Source organism: Trichosurus vulpecula, chromosome 7, assembly GCF_011100635.1.
Source record: "Trichosurus vulpecula isolate mTriVul1 chromosome 7, mTriVul1.pri, whole genome shotgun sequence".
NCBI classification, from domain to species: domain Eukaryota; kingdom Metazoa; phylum Chordata; class Mammalia; order Diprotodontia; family Phalangeridae; genus Trichosurus; species Trichosurus vulpecula.
Window position 1 is genome coordinate 96054387 of NC_050579.1, and position 12852 is coordinate 96067238.

General features: G+C 38.6%; 1 protein-coding gene across 1 annotated transcript; it reads left to right on the forward strand.

Annotated features, from left to right (window-relative positions):
* The first annotated feature begins 327 nt into the window (after positions 1-327).
* LOC118858677 (T cell activation RhoGTPase activating protein) lies at positions 328-11303 on the forward strand. The gene is made up of 9 exons (XM_036769268.1): positions 328-433; positions 954-1011; positions 1827-1893; positions 3442-3605; positions 4478-4639; positions 5335-5444; positions 7042-7237; positions 8027-8144; positions 9251-11303. The coding sequence occupies exons 2-9, from the start codon at positions 985-987 to the stop codon at positions 10486-10488; spliced, it is 2082 nt and encodes a 693-aa protein (XP_036625163.1). The 5' UTR covers positions 328-433; positions 954-984; the 3' UTR covers positions 10489-11303.
* The last annotated feature ends 1549 nt before the right edge of the window (positions 11304-12852 follow it).

The window sequence follows — 12852 nt, forward strand, 5'->3', positions numbered from 1 at the left end:
GAGTGCTTAGCATCATTTCTAATTCACACATCCCACCTCTGACATTATGGGGAACCTTTACCTGCAAGCTACTTCTATGTCATCTTTTCCACTCACAGCAGCTCACAGATTTTGTTTGCCTCCTCATTGAAAAAAAGAAAAGAAAAAAGTACCCCTGTGCCATATAAGGCAGGAGGAAGTTTCAAGCTCTAGGGTGTTTGGCTGGCCACGTCTGTGTGTGACAGCCCCATGATGCTTCTTCCTGTCTCCGTTACATTGTGAATTTCCACCTGCCCCCACTCTCTGCTTATAATGCACAACACATGAGCTTAGGGCTGTTCAGTCTCCTCCGTCTTTAGCAGAGAATTAGTGGTGGCACAGAGTGTCATGCTGTTTCTCCCATTCTGTATAGTTCATCAGAGGTGAAACAATTCTGGCTGAAGACCCTCCGAGGGTAAGTACATTGCATTACCACTAAGTCATAAATACGAAGCCTCAAGGGCCTAATCATGGATAATTGACAGCACACATCGAAGACAGCAGCAGCATGTCAACAGAGATTCTGAGGGCTGAAAATCTGGTATCTCTCCTAAGGGCTACAACGGCTGGATTTGTTCTCTTCGCCTCTACGAGAAGCTAAATTCCTAAGAAAGGCAAAATCTTGATCATTTCAAAGCTGTTTTGACATCAGTTTGCGTTGACTGATGGATGAGAAATCATTTGTTCTTAAAGTAAACTCGAATTCGAAAGTAAACAATAATAATACATTTTGGAATGGCAAAATTCTCACACTTAAATTATTTAGGAAATAAACGAGTTATAGATTCTCTCAGAGCATCTGGCATCTGGTAACAGATACAACTGACTTTAAATAAATCCTCTTCTCAAAATAATTTTAAAAGTCTGTTTTCAGCAGAGCAGCATTTGCAGTTGACTGACTAGGCTTAACTCTCTTGCCTTCTCCTTTACTCTAGGCACAGCCGAGAGAAGAGAGAAGTAAAGTTCATGAAGGTGTTGAGCGGCTGCAATACTGTAAGTACCCCTACTACTTTTAGAAATTCATATTTCTTACCGGTGAGAGCCCAAGACTGTTCATCGATCACATATTCTTTTCTTTTCTTTTTCTTACAATCCAAAACACTAAATTCCAATTACATGCAAACTTTAATTGAGCGTTAGTTAGAGATAAGAAGTAAATGAAATATGTGGTCTTGGACCGGAATTTTGATTCACTTGAGCCTTGTTCAGGATGGATATATAGATATGTAAAAGGAAAGCAATGTGGCATGAAAAGAGCCTTGACTTTGGAGTTTGGGGACCCAGGTTCAAATCCCAGATCTACCATTTACTAGTTATATGATCTTGGGCATCATTTAGTCTGAGCCTCAGTTAGACTAGATGATCTCTAAAATCCTGTGCAGCTCTAAAACTACGATCAATCATCACGTAGCAACTCAAATTTCCAATTAACCTAGAATCTGCTACATATTGTTCCTTAGATTTTAAGATTAATTCTAGAGGAACAGAGAGGTGATGTATTTAATATATAGAGGGAGAGATATTTTGGGACATAGTCAATGTGGGAATTTATTTTGCTTTACTATGTATATTTGTTATGAGGATGTGGGTTTTTTTCCCCACCCAGAAGAGAGGAGAGAAGGAAAGAAAATAGGTGTTTGCTAATTAAACATTTTTAATTAAAAAAAAAGATTAATTTTAGACTCTAGGAATTGATTTAATACATTCTTAATCTCTTTTTATATAAATAAAAGTGTCATGTGCAGAGTTGATTTAGGGAGATGATTGCTTTAATGACTGATTTCTAACTGAGATAAATATCTTTCTAGGGCGATGTCAAAGAACACCACTTGCTGCCACAATGTGATAATGAAGATGGAATTTGCCACCTGATTGGTGAGTTTCAAAAATAAACTCCTATCTTATATAAATGCTGAGAGTCAATGTTCTTGGTTTGCAAAACCACAAAGGCTTCACTACTAGGAATTTTTGTTTGATAAGTGTTCTGTTAACCACTATAGAACATTAACACTTAGATGGCCAGCAGTCTTCAGCCTGCCAGCTCAGGGACTCAGAAAGAGGAGGCACTGTGCTCTCTCCAGAAAAACCACCTTCTCCCAAGGGCTCTGAGTCAGTTTAATTAGACCTTATATACTTTTGATGACTTCAGTTCCAGGGCTGAGGGAACAATGTGCACGTAAATACTAGAAATAAGATATATTTTCGAACTCTTTCCTTTTCCCCTCTCTCTTTTAATGTCTTCGACCTTAGGACTTTTAGTAGTTTCTGCTTATAAGTTAGAACCTTAGTTGGTTGTACCCTCAACAACATTCTTGAACTAAATTTTTTTTAAAGCTTCCTCACCATATTTGACCCAAAAGCAGCTCTCCTGAGCCTTAAATAGCATTGTATGTGGGAATCAGTCGATATGTTTATATATTAGCTAAGAAGCAGATAATGGATAGAAAGAATAGAAAGCTGGCTTCAGATCTAGGAAGAGACTTGGTCCAAATTGATATGTACTCGCTGTGTGACCCTGGGCTTAATCACTCAACCCCTAATGCTCTGGGCAACTCTCTAAGAGTCAGTTATAGAGAAAGTGTCAACCTGCGTTGATAAAGGAAATTTCTTTACCAGGGAGCACTATATAACCCCATGAAATATCCTTATTTAGGAACTGGAACACGAAATTTCTGGAATAAAGAGAATTTGTCAAACAAAATGTCCATTTCTGGCTTTTGGAGAAAAGAATAAACTTTGTGGCTAGAAGTTGACACTGAAAATTCCCAAGTGCAAAGTTTGGGTACGAGCATTTCCCTCATTTAGTAAGAAGAGGGAGACACAGCACAAGTCAGCTAGCAAAGAAAGCACCAACAGAGACTGCCCCCTCGTGGCCAGCAAATACTACGATGGTTCCAAAGAATTAGAGCTGGTCATGCTATCTTTATGAAACTGAGCAAGTAACTTCCTCTCAGAGAGTTTCATTTTCTTCATCTGTATAATAGGGAAATAAGAATATAGAGCCACCTCCCAGAAGGGTGAAACACATGGATAAGTGTCTGGCCAGAACTGTCCGGTGTGGTTATTAAAACCGCCATTTTAAGGCTAGGGTGTTGGTGATCCACATGGTGCTTCACGATCCTTCTAGAGAAAAGACTTGCCTCAGCATAAAAACAGGAAAGGTGGAGCCTCTAGTCGTGTCTTGGTGTTGATGTTTAGGCCTCAGTCGCCTTGGTGATAATGTGGTTGTTTTTAGTCAGGGTTCACTTGATTAAGTCTCTCTTAGCCTCTCTGTTTTCTTAATTTTTTGAAAATTTTTCTCCCACATGACCCACTTTAGTTGGTTATTATGTGATAATACAGTACATACATTTACTCATGTCCTGTTTGCTACATGACAATTTGGTCTAAGTTGTCTCTTTGGTTCGCTGTTGTTTGTCATAGAAAATAAGAAGAGAAAGGTGATAACCTGGCCTTTCCCCATGAAAAGGACAACCTCTTCTTCGGATTCTTCTGGATCTTTGGCACCGGAAGGGAAACCTTCCCTGTTTGACCAGCCCTTGTCAATAATCTGCAGTGATGATGACATCCTTCCCCAACCCATTCAGGTACACTGGCTTCCAAAGCCACTTCAGTTTTGTCTTCTTGTTGAACGTTACAAGTAGAGTCCTTCGAGATTGTGCCTTTATGACCCTCATGCTGAGACTATTGAAGCAAAGTTATTCCCTACTGGTCCTTTCCTTTTTGAAACAAAATTTGCATTTATCAGCACATCAGGAAAATGCATGCTCTCTTCCCCCCACCCGAGGAGGACCCAACGTCCCCAGTATTGCAGGTTTTCTAGAAGCTGCAAAAAAATTATAGATATAGAATATTAGGAATTTAGCACAGAATATTTGACATTCAGTATTTCTATCAAGGCTTCTTAATGTGGGATCCATAAACTTGTTTTTATTTAAAAAATTTTTGATAACTGTATTTCAATATAATTGGTTTCCTTTGTACTGTTATATATTTTATGCATTTAAAAACATTATTCTGGGCTTCACCAGACTACCAGAGGGGACCATGGCACACAAAAAAAGGTGATATGTATGGAATGGCTTCATAGTAAGGAGAAGTGGAGGTGCATTTGAGACTACGTAAAGTAACTACAGCATTTCCCATGGCACCTTTCTTTGCAAAGCTGGGCAATGTTGAAGAAAACAGTGAATGCCATGTTGAAAGAGAAAAACCTATGTATAAAAGCTGCTAGATTCATGTTTCTGACATTTCTGGCACAAAACTTGAAAAGGGAACACTTGATGAGAAAGGCATTGTCGTGCTAGAATTGATCCTGAACTTAAGACAAAAATAAGCTTTAGTCCATCTTAATATGATCTTAGACCTGTGAGTCTCAGCAAACTAGGGGATCTTAGTTTTGCTTCAGCCAAATCCAGTAAGTGTAATCATTTTTCATTTCTATACCTGTTTCCTATAGGAAATTCTTCATATTCTTCGAAGTAAAGGCCCTTCAACAGAAGGAATTTTCAGGAAGGCTGCCAGTGAAAAGGCCCGGAAAGAGCTTAAGGAAGAGCTCAATTCTGGGGGAATGGTTAGTTTAGAGACCAGATCTGTGCACCTGCTGGCTGCAGTTTTTAAGGTAAATTTATATTATGGATTTTATTATATACAACTATAATAAATATATAAATTTATAATATATTAATAAATATAAAATATGTATTATAGGTATTATTGTTTATATTATATAGATCTAGAACTGGAAGGGACCTCCCCCGAGGCCATCTATCTCAGCTCCTTCATTTTACAGATAAGGAAACTGAGGCATAAATTGCCCAAGCTCACATGGATAGCAAATACATGGCCTGGGACTCAAACCAGGGCTGAGATGATAGAAACAGACTGAAGATTCTAATAAACTTGTGACTGATTATTTTAATTAAACAAGTTGCTATATTTCTCTAAGATTCAGACTACTTGACCTTTAAAAGTGGACATTTCAGTGAACTTTTCTGTACTGAGACCCTCTTTATCCCTGTGGTCCCAAATTCTTGAAGGAATAGGAAACACCAATGGCCAATCTCATGGAACCCAGATTCTGCAGTTTAGAAAGCACTGCTACTTTTAGTCCATTCCTAGAAACGTAATTTTATACTTGCCAGCAAGGTAATCACTGAAGAGCAATGTGAAATAGAATAGTTTCCCCAATTGAGGTTATAAGAATAAGATAGATGTATTAAGATAAAAACTGGTTTCCCTGGAAAGAATCCATCAAAAATATTGGCACACTCCACAACAGACAGTTGTTAAGCCACATACCTTTTCTTCCAACAGGATTTCCTCAGGAGTATCCCACTCAAGCTGCTTTCATCAGATCTGTCTGAAGAATGGATGGCGGCCCTAGAAAAGCCCAATGAGGAAGACAAAATTGAGAGCCTGAAACAGTAAGTAATAAAAGCAGTTGATTTGAGGAATCTGTTCTCTATCTCAATAGACATGGGGTCATAGATTTAGAGCAGCAAGGGACTTCAGAAACCATCAGGTCCAACCTTAGGCAATAGCTAGAGTATTTCATGACTAAATTTTATATAATCATAGTTTTTTTAAAAATTGGGTAAATTTTTCACCACCCTTCAGAATATGAAAACTAAGGGGTATTCCTAAAGCTTGAAAGAGGTCATTGTGAACCCAATAAAAGGAAATACAACATTTACAAAGCAGGCAATAAATGGATAGAACTCATTCTGCCAAGAAATAGTTTTGAATAAAAATATAAATAGAAGGTTTTAAATAAATTCATGGATGATAAATCCATTAAAGCTTATTAAGCAAAACTAGGGGTTTCTAGAGGATGCCTCTAATCTTCTGAGCTTGAGATCACATGCAGCAAATATTCTAATCCTACAAAATACCGCCCCCCCCAAGCTCCTCCCAGATACAAACTATGGAATGGAACAGTCATCTTCCCCAGGGTAGCATTCTAATGATCATCTGAAGTAGAAATTATATAGAATTAATTAAGTATATCAACATCAGTATATTCAGAATTCAATATTTAATCTAATATATTCAATATTCAATCTAAGTACATCTTTCAAGGGACTGTATATTTGAATAACTAATAAAATTTGGATCCATGAGTGAAAAGACAATCCTAAAATCTAATTTTAAAACCATCAAACCCTAGGAACAAACTGTGCCAATAACTGTGGACTGTGTAAACATATTTTCTGCACATGATTTCATGGCTAAAGAATAACTTGGATGGAATTAGAAGACATTGAGGTTTTGTGCTGTGTTTTTTTCTTTAAAAGATCCATCTTAAGATTATCTCAAAAGAAGAACTCAAAGTACTTTTCAACCACTGACCCTTTTCTGTGAGCAAGGGAAACAAGAAATGCCATCCTTCCGTTTCACAAACAGAAAGACTGAGACATAGACATAATTTATAGCTCTTACTAAATATGGTTACCACACTGAGGATCTTCATGAACACTGATTGAAAAGTTTTTTTTCTTGGTCTATGATGTGTTTGCTGCCTTTCTTTGGTGGCTGCAGCCCAAAGAAATGCCCAAGATCATATTCTGTGAAAACAAATTCTGCAGTGTAAGGAGACGAGGAACATCAGTCTCAGTCAACGGGTAGTCCATACACTTTCAGGTGTAGAACGAGATTGAAGAGCTTTCTCGAATCACAGAATCACAGAGCCAAAAGGAATTTCACTTGCAACCATGCTTGAAAATTACATCCACACTAACAGTCAAGTGTGGTGGTGTGGGTATTTTTCTTTATAAAGGCTTTACTTATTAGACCTTCAAAGCCTTTTAGGGTATGCTCACCTATCTGCCACTGGACATTTCTGAATGGAAGTTTCTCAATGTTAAGTTTTGTCTGTGTACGTAGGCTTTGTTCTTCTCATTATCCTCCTCATTGCAAAAAAAAAAAAGTGTTAATTAGGACAGGGCACGGAGCATCACTTGAATGTTCTGCAGTTGTTTTTGTTTTTTTTTTTTTTTAAGTCTGTTTTACATCTTATTCTAGAGTCACAAAGAAACTACCAAAGGCAAATCTCCTGCTTCTCAAACATTTGGTCTGCATGCTCTACGACATCAGCAAGAATTCAGATGTCAGTAAGATGGACTCAAGCAATCTTGCCATTTGTATTGGACCCAACATGTTGACCCTCAACACTGACCAAGGCCTGTCATTTGATGCCCAGAAGGAGCTGAACAACAAGGTTTGTTCCTCCCCATCTTTGGGAACTTTCCCAAAGTTTCCTCTTGTTACTATTTCTTGCAAAAGAAAAAAAAATCAATATTACTAAATTGTCCTGTTTGGGTCGATATTATAATGAAAATTATATTGGAACTATTGGCATTTAACATCGATTCACTCACCATCTGAGAGCTTCATAACCCACCACTCAATATGCATTATTATTCCAATCATGCTATCAATCAGCAGACAAAGGCCAGTAATTATTGCATCCATCTCACTCCCTACTATACACACAAGGCTTTTTCATTTGGGGTGCCACACCTTGTAGCAGTTGATTATAGAAATTATAGAAAAGGAAAACAGTCTAAGAAATGCAAAATGGACAATTTTGCAAAATGATTTAAAAAGAAAATGCAGTTGTCTTTGATTACAGTACAGTTTACAGTACTGTATTAATTACAATACTGTCTAGTATTGACTAGAAATTAATCACTAGGTCTTTCGTTTCCCTGTTTGTTACATCAAATGAACCCACGAGTATTTTACTCAGTTAACAGAAAAATAAAAAATAGATATAATATATAATAATATAATATCATAATGACAATATTATTATATATGATAACATTATATAGTCATTGTATATTATATTAATATAATTTTACATTGTGCATGTATGTACAATGTATACATGTACCTATATAGTACAGATATATACTACATATAATTATAAATATTATATTACATAAGATTATATTATAATAATACATATAATCTGTTAACATTTGCTCTTGTGTTTTTCTCACAGATTAAGACACTGGTGGAATTCCTCATTGATAACTGCTATGAAATATTTGGAGAGGATATCCCGGGGCACTTTCCCAGCATTGCTTCTGATGACTCATTGGAGCACACTGACTGCTCAGGTACTGTCCGGGTTATGTGTTGTCATTAGAATGTCATTAGAATGGAGTCCATGCTTAGGCAAGTGATTACAGTTGCCAAATATATTTAATAGTTCTAGCATTTCCTTTTTAGTCAATATTTTTATTGATTTTTTTAAGTATATCGCTGTTACTTGTCAATGATTCCTGCCCACTCCATCCTCACTAATAGAACCCAGAGACACCCCCATCACTGCATACCCAACTTTTTAGTGTGATCATTAGAAAGAGCCATCTTGTTACCACTTGAATATCCAACTTTTAATTCTGAGTATCTCTGGATTACCTCTGAAGAACTGCTAGCTCTTTCTGTCCACATCAGGGAAAGCTGTTAACTCCACTAAACGACAGTGAGAGGCATTATACTATAGCTAGAAAACTGAATTCATACTCGGAGGACCTGTGTTCCAAACCCAGCTCTGTCATGCCCTGTGTGACCTTGGGCCCATCATTTAACCTCTCTGGACCTCAATTTCCCATCTCTAAAATGAAAGGGCTAAACTAAGTGGCCTCTAGAATCCCTTCCACCTCCAAGGCTATGATCCAACAACCTTCACCTACAGTATTACAGCTATAAGACCTACCCTTCCGCAATGAAGAAAAAGCTACCAGATGTAGAAATTCTAACCAAGGCAAGTCAGCAAGCAATAAGAACTTAGTACGGACCAAGCACTGTGCTAGGGGTTGTGGATACAAAGACAGGCAAAAAAAACAAAAACAAAAACAAAAAACAAAGAAAAAACCAAAAACACTATCCCTGCCCCCAAGGAGCTCGCAGTGTTAGTAACTAACAGAGATGAACCTTTCAGTGGAATGTTGTTTTCTCCCTTTGTTGCACTTCCTGTCACATGTGTTTCTTTTAGTACTTTTCTTTTTCTCTATCATCTTCCTCCAAAAATAGCAGGTCCCAAGAGTCATAAAAGTCCATTTTTGCAAAAAGCAAATTTCTTGTTAGCCCAAACTTCCAGGAGTCCAACAGAGTTTTACAGAGCTATGGTTGGGATTAAAAGAGCCACAGCAATGTGTTTTTCTGAAGTAACTTTTGCAAACCATAAATGAAGTCTAAATGTTGTTTAATTGCTCCCCAGATATATCAACTCTGCAAAACGACTCAGCCTATGAGAGTACGGACGCTGATGCAGAAGGCAGTAGCAGCATTGGCTCTCAAAACAAGCTGCCCTCAGACGCCGAAGGACTGGTCAGTGAACTGGACAACAGAGAGCGTCAACATCAGTCAAGGCCTGGGTCTGTTATCTCTTATGCCATCTTACTAAAAAACTCGCTCAGCACTCAAGAAAGGAGGTTTTCAGAGCCCATCACACCATTCTCCAAAGACTACCTTGAAAGTAGGATCACAAGCCAGAAACTGACTAAGAGTGAGGACAACTTCACTGTCCCCCAGGCCAGCTCCTGTTACAGTAGTCAAGAAGCAAAAGACTCACAACACAGGAATCAAAAATTGCTGGGTCTTCAAATAAAGGAAGGAACTGTATGCTTAGAACCATCCGTTGAGCCCTTCCCCCAAACCTCCTCCTGTGGTTCCCTGGATAGTTCCTCTGATAGCTCAGTCTTTGCCAACTCACCAGTGGTTTCCCCTTCAAGCCCAAAACGGAACTTTTTCACTAGGCATCAGTCCTTTACAACAAAGGCTGCTGAAGCAAACAATAAGCCTGCCCGAGAGAGAAAAAAACACTCCATGTCATTTTCTTTTGCTACTCACAAGAAGGTGCCAAGTTGGCGCTTTCCCAAAGACCAGGGGAAGAAGGACCTCAAAAAGGAGAGCCAACACACCAGAAGAATTGTCCAGGAAAGTTGTGCTGAAGTTATGGTTGACTACCAGCCAGCTCCAGAATGTGGGCATTCAAAGTCACGTCTCCTTTCAGCAGAAGAGGTATTCCAATTTGTGGATCAGAGAATCCCTGGAAATCCACCATCCTATGAGGAGGCAGTCCAATATTGCCACATTTCTAAAACTCTTCCCTATAGGAGCGGGACAATCCAGAGTATAAAAGACACTATGCTAAGCCAGGACTCTGGACTGCCATCTCTTTTACTTTTGAACTATGACAGGTACACCAACAATACACATGGCAGAGAAATACTCAACAGAGACAGTTCATCAGCTGTGAGTGAAACCTGGGCACAGAGTGGGGATTCCAATGTATCTGTGGAAAGGAAAGGACAAATACCAAGGTCTGAGTTTTACCGGTTAAGGGGCTTGTCCGAATCCTTGCTAACGAACAAACAGGACTATCTCACTGAAAGGTGTAGTCAGTCAATCTTTGAGGTTGACCAGGTCCAATATGCCAAGGAATCCTATGTTTAGGGAGCCAGGCTATACATCACAAAAAGCCCTCAGTGACTTCTGCAAATATATGGGCTCTCTCAAAAGAACTGCTTCCAAAAACCTTCTTTCACGAAGATAAAGAATAAGCTCCCTCTGGAAGTCCACTTTTGGTGGTCCTCAAAGTGAATGTTTACCCCACCCCCCACAAAATTGTCGTTCATATCTGTATGAACCTGAATATGTGCAATATGTAATAAATGTATAAATATAAGTAATACACTGAAAGAATAGTAATACATTGAGAGTTTGTGTTGTATGTACATAGATTATACCCAAGGAGGCACTGAACTCTCCTCTTGGTTAGGATGTTTGGAAAAAGAACCTTGCCTTTCCTTTATGCCTGCCTTGGAGGAAATGCAAATCTTCATATTTTCCTGACCATTTAGTCTAGGGAAAAAAATTCATTCCCCTGTCATAAGTTCAGCCCAAGTGAGTAGTTTTATAACAACTAATCACTTGGGAAGACAGAGAGGAAAATTCAGGAGTAAGAGGAATTCAGGGTCTGAACTTTCAGTGGGCCATTAAAAACACCAAAGAAAAACCACTTTTTAAAATCTATGAAAAATAGTTAGATGGTGCCCTCATTAAATGGTGCATCTCATAATCTTGGCGAAACTAATAGAAGTGTGTTAAATATTGCTGTTGGCTCCCTGGTCACACTTTTGAGTCTCTATTATCATGTTGTTTCCTACTGTTGGATGTTAGTGTTCTGAAATTTTAAAATACTTGTTGGAGATTGTTTGAATTGTCAATGAAATGACACTACAATAAATCACCTTCTTCATTTGAAAGCACCAAGTGCTTACTCATTCTTTAGTGACAAGGTTGTGTTCTTCCCTATGGCCAATGGAAACAGGGAGAAATACTGGCCTCTGGACCTTATCTCCAGACAGAGTCACTCTGAGGCTAGAACCTCAGAGCATGAGAAAAGGGTGCAATATGGCAAAGACATTTGTATTTGTTCAGTGTTTTAAACTTTTTCAAACAGTTTTCACATAAATTGCCTCATTATTTTAGGGGGCCTCCATGCTGGCATATCTATTGTGATCATTATGACTGACTAATAATATCTCATATTTACATAGTATTTTAAGTTTACAAAGCACCTTGAATACATTGTCTCATTTGACCCTCACAACAATAAGTGCTACAGATGAAAAACCGGAAAGCTTAGATGATAAGCCCAGGATCACCAAGCCCAATAAGTGTCTGAGGTGAGATTTGAACCCAAATGTTCCTGACTCTAATAGATATGGCATTCAATCCATTAAGCCATACTGCCTCATTATGAATGCAACACATGACCATTTCACAGATCAACAATCTTCCATGCCTTAGTAAATGGTTTCATGATTTGCTGTGGCCAAAACAATTTCATCACTTGGAGGCCAAACTTCTGTGGATGAGCTAGTCTAAACAGGGGCAGGTAGGTGGTAAAATGGATAAAGGGCCTGGAGTCAGGAAGATATTTTGTTCAAATCTGGCCTCAGATACTTACTGGCTGTATGACCTTGGGTAAGTCATTTAACCTTGTTTGCCTCCATTTCCTCATCTATAAAATGAGTTGGGGAAGGAAGTGGCAAATCATTCCAGTATCTTGATTGCCAAGAGAACCCCAAATGGGGTCACGAAGAGTTGGACACAACGGAAAAGAACTTAATGACAAGAACATGTGAAAGACACAGAGCTAAGAGCTGGAGGTCAAAAGACAAAGACAAAGCACAGGTGCTTATGTTCTAGGGGGCGAGGGAGGGAACACAACACGTCACAAAGAAGCCAATACAAGGATTAAGTAATTTCAAGAAGGAGAAAGTGCTAATCGCTGGAGTCATGAGGAAAAGTTTTGTGTACAAGTGGTACCTGAAGCCAATGATTCTATAAGACAGAAGTGAGGAGAGAGAGCATTCCAGGCATAGTGGCAAGGAGGGCAGCATTTGTGCAAAGGCAGGAGCTGGAATGGCATGTAGAGGAAGCAGCTGGTAGTCCAATTTGACTTGGAATACAGGGAAGGGTATATATATGAAGGAGAGAATAGGATATAATGTTTTGATCCGCAGCATAGTGACTGGAGAGTCAACCAAAAAGTGCAGAAAATGTGGAGTGATTAGGGAGATAGTGGTTTCTGACACAGAAACAGGAAATTTTGGAGGAGAGGTGGAACTAAGGTGGCAGAAAGAGAAAAGTGTTTCCCTTTTAGACATGTTGGGTTTGAGATGCTTTCTGATGCCTGGAACTGAACATAGTTCATAAATTATCTGACCAGGACAGAGTATAACGGATCTATCACTTTTGTTCTGGACACCATGCTTCTCTTAGTGCAGTTTTATTTCCAGAATGATAATT

Coding starts and splice junctions, on each gene's coding strand:
- LOC118858677 (XM_036769268.1), top strand. CDS start 985: ATGAAGGTGTTGAGCGGCTGCAATACT. Junction 4,640..5,334: donor TGCTGGCTGCAGTTTTTAAG/GTAAATTTATAT, acceptor TTCTTCCAACAG/GATTTCCTCAGGAGTATCCC. Junction 8,145..9,250: donor GGAGCACACTGACTGCTCAG/GTACTGTCCGGG, acceptor ATTGCTCCCCAG/ATATATCAACTCTGCAAAAC.